This window comes from Mustela erminea, chromosome 4, assembly GCF_009829155.1.
Source record: "Mustela erminea isolate mMusErm1 chromosome 4, mMusErm1.Pri, whole genome shotgun sequence".
Lineage (NCBI taxonomy): Eukaryota > Metazoa > Chordata > Mammalia > Carnivora > Mustelidae > Mustela > Mustela erminea.
Window position 1 is genome coordinate 102628855 of NC_045617.1, and position 22575 is coordinate 102651429.

The 22575-nt window shown below is 40.0% G+C and overlaps 1 protein-coding gene across 16 annotated transcripts in view; it reads right to left on the reverse strand.

Moving 5' to 3' along the window:
• DST (dystonin) overlaps positions 1–22575 on the reverse strand; it is a 475119-nt gene that overhangs the window by 240460 nt on the left and 212084 nt on the right. For all 16 annotated transcript variants that reach the window (XM_032340325.1, XM_032340326.1, XM_032340306.1 and 13 more), the window contains one exon: positions 21298–21359. In XM_032340325.1, the coding sequence (XP_032196216.1) occupies positions 21298–21359 (62 nt within the window). The remainder of the gene's footprint in view (positions 1–21297; positions 21360–22575) is intronic.

The following is a 22575-nucleotide window of genomic DNA, read 5'->3' on the forward strand; positions in this document are numbered from 1 at the left end:
GATGAAAGCATAGGAGTAAATCTTTGTGACCTCAGGTTAGGCAAAAATTACTTATAGCACCAAGAGCATAAGTGGTAAAAGAAAACCCAGTAATAAAAGAACATTAACCCAATTTAAAAATAGGCAAAATCTAAACAGACATTTTTACGAAAAAAGATACACAAATGGGCAATAAGTACATGAGAGGCTCAACATCATTAGAGAAATACAAATCACTATTCTGTGACATAGCATTTCACAGCCATTACGATAGCTAAAACAAAAAAGAAAGAGAATAAGTACTAGGAAAGATTTAGAGAAATCAGAACCCTCTCCAAGGCTAGGGGAAATATTTAATGGTGCAACCTCTCTGGAAAATAGCTTGGCATTCCCTAAAATGTCACACTGTGTTTACCATATGACCCAGCAATTCCATTCCTAAGTAAATATCCAAGAGAAATGAAAATATATGTCCATACAAAAACTTGTATGCTCATGTTTACAGCAGCATTACTCACTAATAGCCAAACATGGAAGCAACCCAAATGCCACGCAACTGTTAGATGCATAAACACAGTGTGATAGAGCCACAGGATGGAAACACTACTTGCCACTAAAAAGAAGTGAAGATGCGTGCTACAACACAGATGAACCTCCAACTCTGCATGCTAACTGGAAGAAGCCAAACTAAAGAACACATTCTATTTGACTCCTGTTTTTGTGAAATATCCAGAAAATGTGAATCTTGTTGAAATAGAAGCTATATCAGTGGCTGCGGAGGGCTGGGGGAGGGGAGTGTTCTTTTTGGAGTGATGGAAATGTTCCCAAAATTTTGATTGTGGTAATAACTGCATAATTCCATAAATTTACTAAAAATCAATTATACAATTAAAACCAATGAATTTTGTATGTAAGTATATTTCAAGAAAACCTGTTCTTAAAAATACTTTAATTTGGGGGCACTGAATGGCTCAGGTCATGATCCCAGCATCCTGGTATCAGTGGGGAGACTGCTTTTCCCTCGCGTTCTACCTGCCGCTCCCCGTTTGTGCTCTCTCTGTGTCAAATAAATAAATAAAATCTTTAAAAGTACATTTTAATCAAACTCCCTTTGAGTTATTGAATGGGAGCAATGTCTGCATGTGAGAAATGTTTACACTCATCACTTAACATCAGGATGTTAAGATTGTTCTAATACATCAGCTGAAATACATTTTTAAAACACCTATAATTTATACTTACTTAAAAAACAGTTCTAAATATATTCAATTAACACTTAATTAAACAAAAAGCCTGATCGTAATACTAATAAAGCTGGAAAAGCTGGTAACATCCGTGACTACAAACCTTTAATCTAAACCAAAAACAAGGTATATATTAAGAGAGCAAAAAGCAAATGCAACTGATAAGGGAAAAACTGTGCTCTAAGATGGCCGGCCAAATCAAGGGAATTCCAGTCCCTGTCTCAAAGCGCTTCCGGGTTCTTCTTTCCTTACCCTGATTCCCGCAACTGCCAAAAGTACTAACTATGCAAAAGTAAAAGGCTATAAATTACCCTCCCTGCTTGTGCTTGGGGATCAGTATCCTCTGATCCCACCAGTGTTACATAAACCTCCGATCCTCCAAAGTCTCCGAGTGCTGCTTGGTTCTTGCCCCAGGATCCAGTCCAGGTTCCGTAACACAATAGCCATAAAGGACTACCTATTGATCTAGTTAGGAAACCTCTAATTTGAGTGACGGAAGTAACATTTCATCCACGTCATTTTATTTATTTTTTTTTAAGTAGACTCCATGCCCAGCAAGGGGCTTGAACTCACAACCTTGAGATTTAGAGTAGTCTGCTCCACCCACTGAGCCAGCCAGGCACCCCATCATCTACTTTATATCAGCATTACTCGCTGAACTTTTAATTGAAGTGGCATTTGCAATGGGTACATCTTTCATGACAATCTTAACTTAAAGAGGATTATCACAGAAATAAAATTTTGCCTTAGTAAAGCAATATACTGATCTGGCCTTTTCAATACCATTTTGTAAATAAATCAAAGAGAGACGCTCATTTAGAAAAGTAGCTGTGTATGAAGTGTGTAAACCTGGCGATTCACAGACCTGTACCCCTGTGGCTAATAATACATCATATGTTTACAAAAAAAAATTTATTTAAAAAAATTACATTCATAGAACCAAAGTTGGCCTAAAAATATAGGAAAGGAAAGCCACTTTAATACATGGATTCACAGGAAGCACAAGTGGCCATACTGTAGAGGCCACTTTTAGGCAAACAGGCTTAAGTGACAGAATGTACAAAGGGCCCATAGCAACCCCCCTGGCTGAATACAGACAGGACCATGAGGGGACCTCAAAATATCCATAGGCCCCCAATGACCAATGGGTTACTCACAACAATATCCATAGGCCCCCAATGACCAATGGGTTACTCACAACAATTCTTCCAAAAAAGGAAGAATTCAGTAAGGTGGTCATACTTCCTCATCTTCCCCTTTAAAAACAGCCTTTTACCCACTGCCTCCTGTAAACACCCTGTCCTCTGCTGTCCTGCCCACCACAGTGTATTCGATACACTTGCAGTATATTCAATAAACCTCTATCTCCTTTGTTCTGCCTCAAGTGAATTCCTTCACCTCCCTCTCCACCAGCTTCTACTGGCTTATGACTCCACATCTGGGAGTCCCCATCCAATCAAGAGACATCCCATTTAGACACTACACACATCTCACCACTAAATGTATATACACAAAACTCGACCCAAAATACATATAAAATTTTAGTCTCAGACAGAATCAAGAAACTTTTTCTACAAAAGCTAGATAGTAAATATTTTTGGTTTTAAGGGTCATATGATGTGACAACACATAGGTGAATCAGAACAGCTGGATTCAATACAATTTTATTTATAAACACCAAATTTTGTATTTCATATAATTTTCATGTGTCCCAAAATACTATTCTTTTGATTTGCTTTCAGTTCTTTAAAAATGTAAAAAAGAATTTTTTTTTTTAAGATTTTATTTATTTATTTGACAGACAGAGATCACAAGTAGGCAGAGAGGCAGGCAGAGACAAAGAGAGGGGGAAGCAGGCTCTCCACTGAGCGGAGAGCCCTATGCGGGGCTCCATGCCAGGAGCCTGGGATCCTGACCTGAGCAGAAGGCGGAGGCCTTAACCCACTGAGCCACCCAGGCGCCCCTAAAAAATAATTTTTACCTCACTAGTTGTACCAAAAAATAGGCTATGGCCAAATTTGGCCCTGAGGCAATAGATGGTTTGCAGACCTCTATGTCTTCCCCCACCAGGAGTTCCTGTTGAGATGCAAATGCCCTTAGCGCGGCCCATTAATCATTATGGGTCCTTCACTCTTGGAAAGGAGATGAATTATACAACACTTTCTCTTTTTATAGAGAATTAAGAGCGGAAAAGGCAGTTTTTACAAAATAACATTATCTTGGTCCTTTCTAATAAAAGCAATAATGTGTCTTTGTAGGAAAACTGGGAAAACAGTTAAGACTAAAGGAGCAATCTTACAGTAGAGAAAGAAAAAAAGGAAAGGTAAATAAACAGGCAAACAGCTCAATGTGTACTAAGGTGGGGAGGTGAAAAGGAAGTAGACAATAAAAACAGAGTTGACTTCTGTGGATAACAGCAGCTTGTGCTCTTACTATATAACGGATGACCTGGTAGAATTCCTTCAACTCATGTTCTGCTTTCAACTCAAGAGTCTCAAAACTTTCAAATGGGAAAACTGAAAGAGAATAGTCTAAAAAAAGAAACGTAGGCCATAAACACTGCATCACATAAAAACGAAATAAAGGAAAAGGGAGTATTTGACAAGAAAAGGATGCAACAGTTCCTTCAGATAGTTAAGCACTGCTCTATATGGGTTCTATGGGGGTGGGGGGAGGGAGGGCTGGACCAAGACAAGTGGGTGGGAATTACAGTGAGCAAATTTCAGGCAATGAAAGAAACAGCTCAGTTACAATTCAAATGGACCCAAAGTGTAAGTTGTCCATAAATTCGAAAATCAGTGACCCATAAGAAAGGCTGTGAGAAAATATTCCTGCAATGACAACCGAATTAACTAGATCCTGTCCAAATCTGGGATTCTAATTAATACAAAATTAATTATATTTGCTTAAAAGCAGTCACTTTAAAACTCTCCGGCAGGAATTCCCAAAGGGATGTTAACAGATACTCTTTGATAAAAAGAATCCATCACCAAGTGAATTTGTGAAACACTGAATTAAACGGGTTCTTTATCACAGACGTTCTCGGTCTTTAATATGCTAATATATACCGTAAATCTCTTCAACTAGGGAACACTGCTTTCCAAACTATCCGGCAACGGAAACTTTTCTCTTTCCAGGACATCTCACAACACCACCACACGGGTGTTCCTGAGGACCTGATTTGAAAAATGCTGCTTCTCTGCAAAAAAAAAAACTGTTTTTAGTTGATCTTGTCAACTCTGGAAAGTTAGTTTTTTTTAAAATCCAACAAGTATTTTTTTTTTTTTTTTTTGACAGAGAGAAATCACAAGTGGGCAGAGAGGCAAACAGAGAGAGATAGAGGAGGAGGCAGGCTCCCTGCTGAGCAGAGAGCCCAATGCGGGACTCGATCCCAGGACCCTGAGATCCTGACCTGAGCCAAAGGCAGCGGCTTAACCCACTGAGCCACCCAGGCACCCCAACAAGTAAAGTATTAATCAGAAATTAAGTTGAGAAGACAAAAGTCTGGAATTTAATAACCCGGATTAAACATTAAAACTTCACTACTAAATACAATGCTCAGTGTTAAAAAGAAAACCCATGGAGTCCCTTATGCCTGGCCAAGTCACAAAACTGGGGCTTTAATACCTAACCTAAATGCAGTTTCAACCTCCCCCACAAATGAAATTTTAAATTAGCTGGCGTTTTCTGGTCAGCACCAACAAAGTAAGCTATCACAGTAGCCCTCTCTAGCTCCTCCCCATCCCTCGAAGGAGGATGAGGTAACCTACCTGATAAGACCCTCCCAGACACACTTTTGTCCCTAAAGCAAAGTGACCTTGCCTGGAACACTCTTTACTTGTCTTTTGCTGATAATTTCCTTGCACTCTCCTTCCTATAAAAACTGCATTTTGGGGGGTACCTGGGTGGCTCAGGGGTTAAAGCCTCTGCATTTGGTTCCGCTCATGATCCCAGGGTCCTGGGATCCAGCTCCGCATCCAGCTCTCTGCTCAGTGGGGAGGCTGCTTCCTCCAATCTCTCTCTCTCTCTCTCTCTCTCTCTCTCTCTGCCTGCCTCTCTGTCTCCTTGTGATCTCTGTCAAATACATAAATAAAATCTTAAAAAAAAAACCTGCATTTTTTACAAGTCCTCAGAACTCCCCTCTACTTGCCACATGGCATGCTGCCAATTCATGAACTGCTTAATAAAGGCAATTAGATCTTCAAATTTAATCAACTGAATTTTTCTTCCTTAACATCAGTAAAATCAAAGTGTCTGCAAACATGGCTTCTTAAGTTTATATAAAATAAACATTAAACATTTAAAACATTTAGGACTGCAAAAATTAATGTAAGGAAACCTCACGAAAATGGAGTTGAAAGACCACATCCTAATACTCAGAATCAACTGCAGACGCAACAGAAGAGGCACACCTCACAAGTCAACACTACTTTAGCTGCTGCCTCACCACCCCAGCCCCCCAGCCCCCCAGCCCCCCAGCTCGGGGAAGAAAAGGGTCTCTTCTTCCCACAGCCACAAGCAACAGCCCAGCCAATGGGAAACTGTCATAACTCAGCCAATGAACAGCCATTGGACTTGGACCTCCCAGGTTACTCCAGGGGACTTGGTTTGTATCAGCCCCACCAACTCCCTCCTTTCCACTATAAAACAGTGTTCCTCTCCTTTGCTCTCTGGACTTGCCCAAGGTTTTCCCTTCGGTTTTTCAAGTGGCTTATTATACCATACTTTGAGTCTCTGGTCTTCCTCAGTAAAGCCATTTTTGCTGGTAAAATAGCTGGCAGTTTTACTTTTTAAGATTAAGAGGAACAATAGCAAATTGTGAAATAAAAGGATCAAACTGGGGCGCCTGGGTGGCTCAGTGGGTTAAGCCACTGCCTTTGGCTCAGGTCATGATCTCAGGGTCCTGGGATCGAGCCTCGCATCGGGCTCTCTGCTCAGCAGGGAGCCTGCTTCCCCCTCTTTCTCTGCCTGCCTCTCTGCCTACTTGTAATCTCTGTCAAATAAATAAAATCTTTTAAAAAAATAAATAAATAAATAAATAAATAAAAGGATCAGACCAAAACTCATGCACTCAGGACACCAGATCTATAAGAAACTGGTCTACTTTTAGAATTTGTCAGGACAAGGATATCCTCTCTGTCTGGTATAACTGTAACTACATCTAAGAAATGAGATTTACATACTGTTCTGCAAGAATTCAGTAAGGAGCATGGCTTTCTGGGGGTTTTGACATCCTGGGGGGCTTTCGGTTGTTTAAGAACTACTAGAAAGCGGGGCGCCTGGGTGGCTCAGTGGGTTAAGCCGCTGCCTTCGGCTCAGGTCATGATCTCAGGGTCCTGGGATCGAGTCCCGCATGGGGCTCTCTGCTCAGCAGGGAGCCTGCTTCCTTCTCTCTCTCTCTCTGCCTGCCTCTCAGTGTACTTGTGATTTCTCTGTCAAATAAATAAATAAAATCTTAAAAAAAAGAACTACTAGAAAGCTGCTCGTGGTCTCCCGGAAGACTTAAGTGCCAAATTCTCCACTCAGCACAAGCTGAGCTGTGTTTGTGGCACGATGGGGCTGTTGCTCTGTGAAGTACTTTATCTAGGCAAACGCAAACAGTGATGTTACGGCTCACAAATCATACGGTTAACTGCCAAACGCTCGCAGCATCTCACCTCAAACTGTCAGGCCCATGGAGGAAAAAAAAGGTGTCAGTGTGGGCCCTGGCCAGACCATGAAAAACACATTCCTTTATTTAGAATTCACCATTTAACTGGCATCCATTACTAGCATATTACTATAAAACCACTATCGCTGTACATTTTGGGCAGTGTCCTCTTTGCAATATGCAGGCAACAGCAGGACTCAATCCCATAAAAATGCAAACATCAGGACCACATCTATCATTGCTGTGGAAGATAGGGCAAACCATAAGCTTTGTGATGATCTTCAACCTCCACAGACAGGAAGAGAGCACTATCTGTTTTACAGGGGAGGCCAAGAAAGGCTTAGAAAAAGTCAAGGTCACATCTCTAGTAGTCAAGGGAAGATATGAATCCAAGTGGCTCAGCCCAAACAAAGCCTGTGCTCTCAGCCCCCACACTATACCTTCCCTGGGTTCTAAAGAGACAAAGTAATGAAGGATGCTGTCAAAAGTAGGTATCGGTTAGAAAAAGTAACCAAGGCAGACTCCAGGCATGACCAACTTACTTCCATGCTTGCCTTCCTACTCACAACTTTTTTTCTTGAATTGTCTGAAATTCCACCAGAGATTACCCTTCTTCCAGCAGGAAGGCCAGAATGCTCTATCATTCACGGGCTGCAGTGAATCAGGTTTCCATCAGTCCTTCCTCCTAACCCTCACTGAGACCAACTGACCTGAAGTCCAAGATGGAACATGAACACTCTGGAACATAGGGCCTTAGGAGGATATGGACATGCACTGGGCCCTTGGGTAAAAAAGAGGGTAATTCTAAGGAATGAACAAAGATCCAGAGTGAGGTTTAATCTTGAACCTATTAAACTTTGTCCTCTAGTGTATTCCATCTCCTTGATATTGGGACTTGAGCTCTTAAACATCTGTAAAATAGGATATGCATCAGATAAGGTCTAGGGGCTAGCCTGAGACCAAGACCGGCATAACCACCTATTTCAACCACAGAGTGAAACTCAGGCCTCCAAAAATGACTTCTAAGAGTCCCCCTTCAGATGTTAAGGACTCTGTACAGATAAAGCATCAAAAACTGATCTTCTAATAAATGCCATGGTCTTCCTAAACTTTATTTAAAAACCAGCAATGTATTTCCATAAGAGTTTTATTAAATGACAAAGAAGAGCATCTGAACAATTTTGGTAAGAATTCTTGAAGCAAGGATGGATGTCAGAATATATCAGCACCATAAATCAATAGTCTGGTACCAGCAGACACTTACTGCAGCATCTGTAGAAGTATGCAACAGTCTTCCCAGCTCTAACGATTTCCCTCTGAAGTCATCCTTCTTATCCTTTTTCACAAAACAGACATTTCATCTATATTAGATTAAGATCAAATGACTCTAATGTATGGAACAGTTTCCAAACCCCAAGGCAAGCCCAACTTGACCCACTGTTACCTCTGACACCCTGACCACTTCCATTATCAAATTCTCTCTAGTTCTTATCCCTCTCTGATTACTGGCTTCTACCTCCTTTACTACTTGTCTTGTCCTGTCAGCCCCTTTTAGTTTCGGAATTCTCCCTCAGATTCACAGTTACAGCAAACAGACTAGGTCCTGGAAACAGGGTTTTCTCTGTGATTCTATGGAAAGGAGTATCTCAGACCTACAGAGAAACCTAACTACATCTGCATGGTGGGTTCAGGACACACAACCCCAAAATACAGCACCTTGGTATACTGAGTATGTTAACCTGAAGGGATCCGAAAAACAGCAAGTGCTGGAAGGATTCTCGGACTCCATTCCTCCTCCCCCCTGATGCAGGTGATAAGACCTTCATGTGAGAGATGCCCTCCCTCTACCTGGAGGAAAAGAGCATCTTTATCTCTAAAGACAAAGGGATGCTGAAAAAAACTGAAAAAGTAAGCCTTTCTAAGTCTCCTTTCACTTTATTACCCTTAGATCATACCCTTTTATCCTATCATATTTTCCTATAACTTTCTACTCTTCATCAAATCTCATATAAAAATACTCAGGTTTCAGGGGCGCCTGGGTGGCTCAGTGGGTTAAGCCTCTGCCTTCGGCTCATGGGACTGAGCCCTGCATCGGGCTCTCTGCTCAGCGGGGAGCCTCCCCCCCCCATCTCCACCTGCCTCTTGGTCTACTTGTGATCTTTCTCTCTCTGTCTCTGTCAAATAAATGAGTAAAATCTTAAAAAAGAAAAAAACACACTCAGGTTTAACCATTTCTTCTGGTCTTCATTTCCTTATGAAGCCTTGTTTCCCAAAACTTTTATTAAATATATTTGTATGCTTTAGTCTTATTTTTTTTTTAAAGATTTTATTTATTTATTTGACAGAGAGAAATCACAAGTAGATGGAGAGGCAGGCAGACAGAGAGAGAGGGAAGCAGGCTCCCTGCTGAGCAGAGAGCCCAATGCGGGACTCGATCCCAGGACCCTGAGATCATGACCTGAGCCAAAGGCAGTGGCTTAACCCACTGAGCCACCCAGGCGCCCCTGCTTTAGTCTTATTAATCTGTTTTCTGTTATACAGACCAACTAAGAACCTAGAAGGATAGAAGGAAAAGGGTTTTTTTGTCCTCCCACATGCAATAAGACCAGAGAATCTACCAATTTTATTAACATATTAGAGAATTCCCAAGGTATCTAGCTCCATCCAATATTCTTAACTAATGAAAACAGTGGATAAGTAGAGCAAAGCTAATTAGTATTTTAGATAAATAAATTAACCTCATCTATGAAAATGGGTAAACTTCCTACCCAGTCATAAGTGGAAAAAATGAATTACACAGGCAAAATAACATGAAAAGGGATCAGAACATGGAAAGTCTGGCTCTGTTAATCATGACCTATTTGCGACCTGGTTATTCTACCTATAATGAAAATAGATCTTTCCAGCTTCAAAGGAAGCTAAAAGGAAGGAAGTGATTATAAATTTCTTTTTCCTCTAGGTAACTTTTATCTCAAAGTAATCCTTTCACTTCCTCTACCATAGTAGTTACAAATCTATATTACAAACTGGGCAAACTGCAGGGGGGGTGAGGGGGATGGGGGTGTTCATTTAGTTTTACATTCATTCATTAAGCAACAAATTCCTCAGGAAGGTCTGAAGAAACAGTCCTGCGACAGACACCATGCTTGGTTCCAGAGATGCACTATTTAATCAGACAGACACAGCTCTGTCCTCACATTGCTTAGAGTCTAGTATCAAACAACAAACCAAGTCTTTTGCTTTCATTTACCTACTACAGAATGCATATACTTTTTCAGATGTCAAGGCCTATACAATTTGGTTTGAAATGTCAGCACCACTGATTCAAGTGTAATTTTTTTCTTCTTCAAAAATGCCTTCGTCAAATAAGTCAATCGGAGAAAGACAATTATCATATGATCTCCCTGATATAAGGAAGCAGAGATGCAACATGGGGGGTTTGGGAGGTAGGAAAAGAATAAATGAAACAAGATGGGATCGGGAGGGAGACAAACCATAAGAGACTCTTAATGTCACAAAACAAGTTGAGGGTGGCTGGGGAGAGGGAGGTAGGGAGAGGGTGGTTGGGTTATGGACATTGGGGAGGGTATGTTATGGCGAGTGCTGTGAAGTATGTAAACTTGGCGATTCACAGACCTGGACCCCTGGGGCTAATAATACATTATATGTTTATAAAAAAATTAAAAAATTATTTAAAAAAGGAAAAAAATTTAATCCAGATAGAATTCATTTAGTGTATATTATAAAGTATTTAGCTAACTTCATTTTTTCTTAAATATTTAGCTAGTTGCCTAAACTCGACAGCCCATACTTTGGGTAAACATTAAGTATTTTAAAAATAAAATTTTTTAAAAATGCCTTTGTCAATGCTCTTCCTCTAGCTAAAACAAGCACCTTCAGGAATGTTGCTAGGCTTCTTTGTATACTTTTATCTATATCTCTAAATTCTTACAAAGTTTATTGATTAGAGAAGAATGCAAACAGAAATTCACGGTGATATAAAGAGGTCCCGCCAGAACAGCAAAGACTTAAGAGTATGTAGGGAAATGGCTAAGAGAAATCAGAGCCGAGTAAAGTGGCAGTGTAACTCAACATATTGCTTTTTTGTCCTACGTCTCTGTCTTCATTTTTTCTTGATCATTCCTTAATTCTGTGTCTTTCTCTTGTGGCATGATGTAGTAGTATGACATCATTTTTCTGTAGAGCCAGAAGGAGGCAGGACTAAAAAGCTCAGTCCTGACACATTCTAGCTATTCCAGGCTCAGCAGATAACTTAGCCTCCCTCAGCCTCTGTTTCCTCACTGGTAAAAACAAGAGTTAAATCAGACCGTTTATGTTCCGTATCCAGTCCAGGATATGACACATGTTAAGTATTCAATAAAAGGTAGTGACAGTGATGGAATAATGGTAATAATAAATGAAGAAATCAAAAAGAATTAAAATTACAATTGATCACAAGAGGGAATTAAAATTAAAATTACCTACTGAAATCACTGAGTAAAATTTTGGTGTTCTTCATTTGATAAGGTAGTTCAGTATATTCTTTTATATTTTTTAAGATTTTGTTTATTTATTTGACAGAAAGAGACACAGCAAGAGAGGGAACACAAGCAGAGGGAGAGGGAGAAGCAGGCTTCCCACCAAGCAGGGAGCCCGATGCAGGGCCCGATCCAGGACCCTGGGATCATGACCTGAACCAAAGGCAGACGCCCAATGACTGAGCCACCCAGGCACCCCAGTAGTTCAGCATATTCTTGACAAACACTAAAATCACATGTGATTGCTTAAATGACTCTCATGGGAGGAAAAAATGTTTGTCTTCTTGTCGTAAAATAACTTCAAGTTCAAAGGTATTTTGCTATTAATTCATCTTCCATTCTATACAAATAAACCCCTGATGTGTATCCTTCAAAATTTAATGTCATCAAAGTCTGTGCAATGGCTATAAACTGTTCCCAGGGCAGATTAAAGAGACAGGACAACTAAACGCAATACCTAAACGCACACTGGATCCTGCCTTGGGATTTCACAATACACTCACATAACGTTCCTTCATGCCTGTGCATAAAATGCAAGACTCTTCCTAAAATCCAGTTACATAATGTCACTCTCGTCCTCAAAAACTTTTAAAACCTCGTTGACTAACCAGTCGCATCTGTTTCTTACACCTGGCTTCACCTTCTATCCATTGTCTACCCAACCTCATCTTCCAGCAAAGGCTAGCAATCCAGTCCACCAGACTCATGGTGCCCCTCCCCACAGCACCAGCCCCTCCTTCTCCAGACAGGGCCTAAGCTAATTTCCTCACCCTGGCACAGTCCCTAACTACTCAGAAGCCCCCAAGCCTCCCAAATCCCATCTCTTAAAACCCTTGTTTGTTGTCACACTTGGCACTTTATCCTAGGCTGTCCTGCCTAATGTTAATGGCTTAAATGTTTCATGGTTTTACATATATGTATTTAGTATCTCCAACAAAATGGCTGCATGGGGATGCATGGCTGGCTCTGTTGGTAGGGCATGTGACTCTTGATTTCAGGGTGCTGAGTTCAAGCCTCACATTGGGTATAGAGTTCACTTTAAAAATTTTAAACAATGGGGCACCCGGGTGGCTCAGTGGGTTAAGCCTCTGCCTTCAGCTCAGGTCATGATCTCAGGGTCCTGGGATCAAGCCCCACATTGGGCTCTCTGCTCAGCAGGGAGCCTGCTTCCCCCTCTCTCTCTGACTGCCTTTCTGCCTACTTTTGATCTCTCTCTCTCTCTCTCTGTGTCAAATAAATAAATAAAATCTAAAAAAAATTTTTTTTAAAATAGCTGCATGAAAACAGAGTAGTTCCTAAATTGTATTTCAAATAAAGTTTTGATTATACTAAAGTTCAATAAGGCACTGTTGAAAGTAAATAGTGTTACTGTGGACTTTTTTCCTTGATGAGGAATTTATCACAAAGGTATCATTACTATTCATGATGAGAAAAAGTTCAGAATTTCTCAGTCCCAAGTTACTATTCATCTACATGGAGCCATTTCATACTCACATATATCTTACTCTCTTGAAATCATCCATTTCTTCACATTTTTAAACCCTGATTTGCTTTTAAATTCTACATAAAGGGTCTTTAAACCAGACATTTCCCCAGAATGCTTTCAACCCTTCCTCTACTACATACACTGTTATCTCATATCACAACAGAATAACTTAAATGTCAAGTCATATTTGTAGAGAAATCAGACTAATGTCTAAAGGTCAAGCTCAGCTTCTCCTTCAGCTTTATTTTTTTTTTTAATTTCTATATTTATTTGACAGTCAGAGATCACAAGTAGGCAGAGAGGCAGGCAGAGAGAGAGGGGGGAGCAGGCTCCCCGCTGAGCAGAGAGTCTGATGCGGGGCTCGATCCCAGGACCCTGGGATCATAACCTGAGCCAAAGGCAGAGGCTTTAACCTACTGAGCCACCCAGGTGCCCCTCTCCTTCAGCTTTAATCACTGGGCTCCAGAGCACCTGGGTGGCTCAGCGGGTTAAAGCCTCTGCCTTCAGCTCAAGTCATGATCCCAGGTCCTAGGATCGAGCCCCGCATCAGACTCTCTGCTCGACGGGGAGCCTGCTTCCTCCTCCTCTCTCTCTCTCTGCCTGCCTCTCTGCTTACTTGTGATCTTTGTCAAATAAATAAAATCGTTTTTTAAAAAAAATCACTGGACTCGGGGCACCTGGGTGGCTCAGTGGGTTAAGCCGCTGCCTTCGGCTCAGGTCATGATCTCGGGGTCCTGGGATCGAGTCCCGCATCGGGCTCTCTGCTCAGCAGGGAGCCTGCTTCCTCCTTTCTCTCTCTGCCTGCCTCTCTGCCTACTTGTGATCTCTCTCTGTCGAATAAATAAATAAAATCTATTTAAATAAATAAATAAATAAATAAATAAATAAATAAATAAAAATCACTGGACTCTAAATTCATCCTTAAGATTTCAGTGTAGTTGAAACAGCAAAAAATCTGTACTGAGGCAGACTGGGATGCATTTTTCACTTCCTCCTTAGACTCCTTTGCCAATCTATGGGAAATTACATAATCTCTCTTAGCCTTATTTTCACACAGTCCTAAAAATTATTAGGTGTATGGGGTTGAGAAATTACGGAACCTCTCTATCAATTTTATCACCTATAACACTGGGATAAAATAGGACCAGTCCATAAGGACAGTTATGAGAATTAAATAAACTAAGACAAGTGGGGGCACCTGGATGGCTCAGTCAGTTAGACATCTGCCTTCAGCTGAGGTCACGATCCTGGGGTCCTGGGATCAAGCCCCACAGCAGGCTCCCTGCTCAGCAGGGAGTCTACTTCTTCTGCTCCCTCCAACCATGCCCTCTTCTTGTGCATTCACTGGCTCTATCTCCCTCTCAAACGAAGAAATAAAAATTAAAAAAAATTTTTTTTAATTAAAAATAAATTTTAAAAAATAAACTAAGACATGACAGTGACAGATACTAGCACATGGTTACCTCTCAAGTACTATTAGCAGCTACTGTAAAGTACCTAGCATACAGGCGCAATAAAACATATTAAAATATTTTTGGTTATATCAAATGAAACTGAAGGTTAATTGTAATTTTCATCCATTTATCCATGATAGGGGTTCTCAAAATGTGGCCTCACAAGCTTAGCAACTTCAGGTTTTTTTAGAAACACAAATTCCTGGAACTTGCTAGAAATGGAAATTTCTAGGCCTCATCCCTGATCTAGTGTATCAGAAGCTCTTGGGGTAAGGCCTGCAATCTATTTTAACAAGCCCTCTAAGTGAGTCTGATGCAGCTAAAGTTTAAGAACCACTCAGATAAACCAAAGGTCTTTTAAATACATATATATTATTTGCAGATTTTAAGAACCAAACCACTGCCTTATACTCTCAGAAGATATATTCTTCGTTAGCCCTTTATGAAGTCAATGCTGCATATACTCTCCCATCTTATCTATGCCCATAGATGTAAAATCACTCAAGAAGTATACAATGGTAAAGAACATAGAGCAAATTATAACTTTTTCTCCACTCTCTAAAAGTTATCACTCTGCTCTCAGCTTGGGGATATACATTTCCTTCCAGCTACCAAATCAGAAAATAAAGAATAATGTGATTGATTCACTAGAGCCATGAAGTTATTGACTTTAAAATGTGGGCAAAAGATATCCAAGCTGTGAATAAATGAAGCTTTCCAAAGACCAGATGGAACAGAGTCAGATGGGTGTCTCCTGTGTGATAACCAAGCAGTAACCACCACACAGGGTACAGTGCAATATTGGAATCCAGGGTCCCTTCCTCTTTAAATGCATTTATGCACCAATAAATTAAAATTCAGACCAAATATCCTACTATATAATGTTAAGGGATAAATTTACTTATAGCAACTGGTACAGAGGAATTTATCTCCACTATAATTTGCCGGTTAGATGGACTCAAGGTAAGGAAAGCCCATTATAGGGACTTCTTTAGACTCCAATGTTGTCCTAAAAACTGTTCATCCCCTTAAATTATTCCTCTTAAATACAGCCTCTCAGTCACAGTTCAGGTTCTAATTCTAGGTCTAAATAAACAATTATACAGGAAATTTTCTAATCTTTGGTAACTATTGAAGTACTTCAGAAAACAAAGGGCTTCCTTCTTTCTTGTTTTCCCCAGAGTAAGGGAAAAGCTAAATCATAGGTACTTAAATCTTAGGTGCCATTTCTTATACTACCATCTTGCTGATTTCTAAATAGCCAGACAGAATTGCATGTGATCAGTAACAACAAAAACTAAATAATAATATAAGACCCTCTAGTTTATAAAGTTCCAGGAGTAGAATGGACATTAAAAAATTACTGTAGGGGCGCCTGGGTGGCTCAGTGGGTTGAGCCTCTGCCTTCGGCTCAGGTCGTGGTGTCGGGGTCCTTGGAGCCCACATCAGGCTCTCTGCTTAGCAGGGAGCCTGCCTCCCCCACTCTCTCTCTGCCTGCCTCTCTGCCTGCTTGTGATCTCTGTCTGTCAAATAAATAAATAAAATATTCTTTTAAAATACTGTAAATAATTAAAGACTACCATCAATTTTATGTCTTAGAACAATTCTCTGGATAAAATTACCTAACTGAAGTCATGAACATTTTTGAGAACAACCCACTCGTGATTTTTACTGCTATAATTAAAATTATGCTAAAGACTAATACATAAATGTTACCAACACCGATAGTTTACCTAAATATCCAATCTGCAAAGTAAACAACCCAGTGTGTGAAGAGACGTGCAGCAGGAGCAAACTTTGATGTGTCAACTGGACTTTATTCTTAGAAGTATTCTGAAGAATAATGCACCAAAAGGAAAACACTCCTGACGGAACAATCAATGTAAGGGCAGGCTTAGTCCTACAGCTGAAATATGAGAACACTGATATTTAAGTACATTTAGAAAAATGCGAGAGGCCTCTGTTCACCACCAAATGTTAAGTTTTAATTAAGTATCTGTTTACTTTAAACAAATGTAATTTAAGCTCTGTGAATATGAAATCAGGCTATATTATTTTTTAATACAGTTTTTCTCCCCCCCAAAAAAATATTCTACCCAAATATTCTAAGGAAAAAAATGTTTAGACATATGGATATAATAGTAACTTACGCCGTCATTTAAAAACTCCACAATGTTTACTTTTCTCAGTCATATAAACTTGTAAAAACTGACAATGCTAAAATCATGCCCTAAGCACTGGGCTACGCTATTCTGCAGCTGCATAAACTGTAACTTCCTAAAGCATGGGGAGTAATTGGTATGCAGTTAACAGTGCAGGTAGAGTAAAGTAAACACAGCCTATTAGCCAAGGGGACCCCGCTGGCAGATCTGCAACCCATCCCAGTGCACGAGGAAACCACACTTTGGACACAGTCCCTGTTCTAACTTATATTCGCATTTCAGGACGGGTACTACAGTTCTGCCAGTAAAGTTTTCCCTTCTGTAAAGGAAGGAAGCAAACTTTGTGGACTATGCCCTCCCATTGTGAATCTAAGTGCAATCACAACTGAAGAACAAAAATGGCCAACCTTTCAGAAGTCTGGTGGGCCTGCACTGATTCCCCTTCCGCAAAGAGAGTGTGTGGGAGAAGAGGGAAAAGAGGAACCAGAAAGACTTTGGGGGCCCCAAAGTCAATTCATAAATGACTGCGGAGCAATGCTTACAGAGGAGAGGAGGGTATGGCCAACAGGATTACCTCAAATAAATAATTCTTCCGTGTCCCAGTAGAACACGAAGGCAAGAAAGCAATAGGCCAATCTACTACCTCTACAGATTCTGAACCTAAATCTCAGCTTTTTCTACTAAAAGGGAAAGTACTGGGGCACCAGGCTGGGCGCGGGGGAGAGACACAGTTCTTTAAGACTGCCTTTGGCTGGGGTTATGATCTCAGGGTCCTGGGATCAAGCTGCAGGTCAAGCTTCCTGCTCGCAAGGAACCTGCTTCTCCCTCTCCCGCCAGCTGGTGCTCTCTCCTGCTCTCACTCTCTCTCTCTCTCTCTCTCTCCCTCCTTCTCAAATAAATAAATAAAATCTTTTTAAAAATAAATAAATAAATAAAAGGAAAAGTACCTGAGGTAAGAAAAGAGATTTGGATGAGAGGGGAGAAGGGTTCCTGAGGCAACATACACAATGTGCCAATTAACATATTTTATGTTTAACTGGATTATCTCTTTTGTATCCTCACACTAACCTATCACCGCCACCATTTTACAGATGAAAGCCTAAGAAGGTTAAGGTCTCACGAATAATAAACTGTAAAGCCTGGACACAAGCCCTGTCTGACCTCGTGTTGCCTCCCATCTTTGGTTCACATGCCACAGACTAATAACTTTGGGAGCCATTCTTCTTTCAAAGACAATTTGCTCTAACTTAGCAAAATATATAATTTGTAAAATGAAAAGAAAAAATTCAGCAAAGTCATATCTGTTCCAGGATCTCCCTGTTCCAGTTTTCCTGGAGACAAAACTGTGCTGGAAAAAATAGGGTAAAATACTTATATAATATTATTTTAAAATAAATAAAACAATAATTTAGAAAGGGCAAAATTTGTAAGAAGATGAAAAACACATCCCTAGCTGGGGTCAGCACTCCCTGGCAGCTGAGACAAGAGCAGAGTCTCTAGACCCTAAACCCCATAGGGCCATCTTAAGGCACAATTCTGGAACTGTGTGAGAGCACCCTTTGTGTACAAGACAACCATTCCTCCCATATTTTCCCCTTTAACCTCCTCCCTCACCTCTTTACTGTCTTCTCCTAGATTTCCCCTTTAACCCCCGCCTTCCCCATGGGTTAAAGACTACTTGTTACTATAGTTAAAATGGATAAAACATAAAGAAAACACACAGAATTATCCAATTATCTAAATGATTTCATTCTCATTTTTTTCTCTCCTTACTCATTTTCATTTTATTGACTTAGTTGTCATAGCCATCCTCTCCTATGATCCCATTTTATTAAAAACTCTTCAAATAACATAACTCTCATTCACTAAAAAGGAATATGGTGGGGCACCTGGGTGGCTCAGTTGGTTAAGGGACTGCCTTCGGCAAAGGTCACGATCCTGGAGCCCTGGGATCGAGTCCCGCATCAGGCTCCCAGCTCCATGAGGAGTCTGCCCCTCCCTCTGACCCTCTCCCCTGTCATTCTCTTTCTCACTCTCTATCAAATAAATAAATAAAATCTTTAAAAAAAAAAAAAACTTTTAAAAAGGAATATGGTAAGGTAAAAAAAGACATGGGATCCACTTCTCTCCTTTCCCTGTTTCTCCCTTGCAGATGTTCAACATGTCAATGAAGAACATAAGAAAATCAATACAGAAAAAAATATTACTTTCTAGTATTAAAACTTTTTACTTAAAATTCACATTTTTATGTTGTATTTCCCACTAATGGGATTATGACCAATGGCCGCCTGGAGCAAAAGAGTCCAGCACTTTTTTTAGTGAGAGGAAAGAGGCTGACTACATAGTGCCACATTCCTTTTTCCATCACTTGAGCAAAACATGGAAAAGATCACATAAAGCCTGCCCTTTCTCTGGTTAACCAATAACAACACAAACCTTAACAGCCTGGTGCCTCTAAATGTTTGAGGTTAAAGCTCTAATTTCCAGACATAAAAGAATGAAAGATTTAAAAATTATGTTCTCACATATTTGAGTTTTGTGCCAGAGATTTCAGTGCACAATTTTTAAGATTATAAGGGAAGACAACTTTGAGCTGACACTAGAGCAAAACAGAACAAAAATGTAAGCAATCGACAATGGGAGTTAGCCAAGACTCTACTGTCTAGCTTTCCTCCACTCCCTCCAGTGACTCCTCATTTAATAAAACTTAACTTTAAACTCTGACACTGTAAAATACTTCAGGAAACAAATAAGCCAATTTGATTACAACCCTAAGCAATTGAATTGGCATCTAATGGCTGTTCTGCATAAAATAACATATTTTCCCAATTCTTACTGCATTGCAGCAGAAGTAAGCTTTAAATCATGAGATCTGTCATTTAAAAAAAAAAAAAAAAAAAAAGCAGTCACATAGTCCAGGTAAATCAAGCTTTGAATGCTTGCTGTCTGACTCTGAACCACTAAATTAAACCACCTTGGGTAGTTGCTAAAAGAATTAAATGATTTAATGTATGCAATGTATATTATACACAGTGAGAATACTCTTGCCCGGCACTGTATAAATAATATAGCCTTTGTCCTCAAGCAGCTCAAATAGTGTTTTGACATTTTTAGCAAAGGACGTCTCCTTTTACTCGACCATGCAATTTATGAACTACTCAAAAGATCAATGGTCCAGCCCAACATGCCTGGCACACAGTAGGCCCCTAATAAATAGTCAGTGATACAGTTCCTATGGGGGTCATCCTCACTTCTGCTTCTACTTCTCTCTGGTATTTACTGGCAACAGTTGGAACCATAGCAGTTACACTCCAGAAGACATGGGGCAATTCTCTGTGTCCCCTAACATGCCCCGCCAAGAGAGCACATTTACAAAGATTGCTAGGGCATCAGCTACCAAAGGGGAACCTCTGCATCACAAACTCTGCTTCCCGTGGATTCACCTCAGAAATGGGGAACTCCTGTCAGAGATTCCAACTCCAAAGTTTCATACCACAACCCTCACATCAACCCATCATCTCTGCCCCACCCTGTGGAAGAGCCCTACTCACAATATGTGTGTGATGAGACAGAAGATTGGAAGAGGGTAGTAGGTAAACTGTTGGTATCCTTCATTACTATTCACAATATATTTCCTCACAAAATCACCACAAAGCACTGTGTCTCAACCTTTTATCTCTTGCCAAAATACAAAGGATTCAGCTCCCAGCAGTACCAGAAGCTCCCTACAGAAATGATTCTCAGTTGGAGAGTGGGTGACATCGCCTGCCTGAAGGATACATCAGAATTTGGGAAAAGGATTTTGTCAATGAGTAGAGAAAGCGAGAGGACTAAAACATCCCTCAGGTGATATTGATATGCCCCTTGAAATGAGAACCACTTTTATAGAAGGCTATTACATGCTTTATTGGTACATTATTGGTACTCCTTTGTTACATGATGCTTTAAATAGGATTTGTGAGTAGCTTAAGAATATAACCTCATTTAAAATAATGTTTCTTTATAAGAAAATTCTAAGTCCCAAACAGCAGACTTATTTAACGTTACCTGTCTCCAACTTGAGACTATCCATAAGAGGGAGAAAAAAACTGATTAATAGTTCATTGTAAAGTCATATAGGCGCTTTAGCTGAGATTTATAGATGGGCTTCAGTGGGAACCAATAACTCCATGAAATTGTATGCAAATTTTATGTGTATATGTATTTTTCTGGAGAGCTTGTAATAAAGTGTCCCAGAGCACACAAAGAAATATTAATTTCAGAACCACAACTATTTACTACACAGAGAAATGTACACATAAGCACCAATATCTAGGTCATACCAAGTATAAGAAGTTAAACAACTCTAGACATTTGTCTCTATAATCCACCTTTTTCCCATATAACCCTCTGCCATCCACATATATATCTGATACCAGAACTTGGTTTCAATCTTGAGAGAGAAAAAATCTTACTGAGAACTGAAGTCTTTCCATGCCCTAATACATAAATATTTACATGCTTCTTATATGCTAAGACTTTTTACAGAGTCCAGTAATAATGGGTTTTAACTAAGTCACAGAGTGCACTGTAATCACCATGTACTTATCTTCTCGCCTACATCATTACCCACAGGCCACACACCAGATAATTAGAGATAACTAAAATGCATGTCAAATGCTCTAGAATTTAAATTTTTGATTTGCTGTTGAAAAGCTATGCTTCAGAGCCATACAATCAATTCTTGCACAATAAATTAAAAGTATGCTAAACAATTCCATGATGTGAAAATAACATTAACCGACCTTCATGAGATGCTGATTTATCCATTTTGTAAACGTTTTCTTTTGAACTTTGTCCCGTTCATCTGTAAGGGGAAGAAAAGACATAACATGAAGTTGGTAAAATCTGTGAAGAGGAGATTTTAATCATGATTATACATATAAATAAAAATACGGTCTTCAAAAAGTACTGTTTAGTACATTTGGATTTTCTTGTTAAGTTTTGGCAGCTTACAGCTAGCCATAAGAAAGTTAGAAAGCCATCTGTCAAGCTGGTCTCTTTGCAGGGTTGTATTTGCCAATGTTACCCCATTAAACAAACCCCTCTGTGCACTCCTTTGGCATAAACTCCGTCACAGGTACCACTCCGAGGAAGCTGTCTGACAAAAACCTTTCTAGCTTCAGGTGAGCCCTTACCCTGAACTTCCCTAAGCACTTGACCATATATTACATCCCATTTGGTCTTCCAGCTAAAAGTGGGAAGGTAGGTAGTGCCATTCTCATCTTGTAGAAGGAGAAACCAAGACTCAGAGGGGTTAAATGGTTGTCCACAACTATTTAGCAAAACATTTAATCGCTGTGATAAAAGGAAAGACTCACATTCAGGTCCTTTGGCTGAAGTAAACTGACTAACCATGTTTCTAACCATGTTTCTTCTTTTCTAGATACCTGGTTTTGAACTGTCTGGTAAAAAAGAAACATCCCAACTAGATCCTCACTACAGAGAGCTAATACTGCCATGGTTACCACAGACATGGTACACAGAAGAGCGAGGGAAGTCTTCTTATGATTTAAGGAGAAGAGTACTAGAAAGTTTGGTTCATCACATCATTATTACAAAAGAAAACCATAACCTTCCAACATCTAGAAGTGACATTCGAAACTATACTACCTTCCTCCTCCCTGGTTCTAGGCAGCAGTTCTCTGTGTAATTGTTTCCCTTCTTCCTCCTTTCTGTATCTAGGACAGTGCTTTCTTCTTTGATGGTCTTGTTCCTTCTCTACCACAGTTTGAAATTCTCCATCCATTCCCTAGGGATAGGCTATATCTCACTTTCTCCCTCCTCATTCTTCATCCCTGAGTGCCCTTAAACTATTTTAATGGAAATGAAGTTCCTTTGAAAATGTTTTTCTATTTATTAAAAGTATTTACAGACACGGTTAGGGGGATTGGATTCAGATGGCTGCACAGCAATACCCTGAACTCACCTATAAACACACCCAATCTATAGCTACGTGTGAGTGAATTCCCTCTGATAAAGACCTGAAAACTAGCCAAACATCTCCTCCATGACAAAGGACG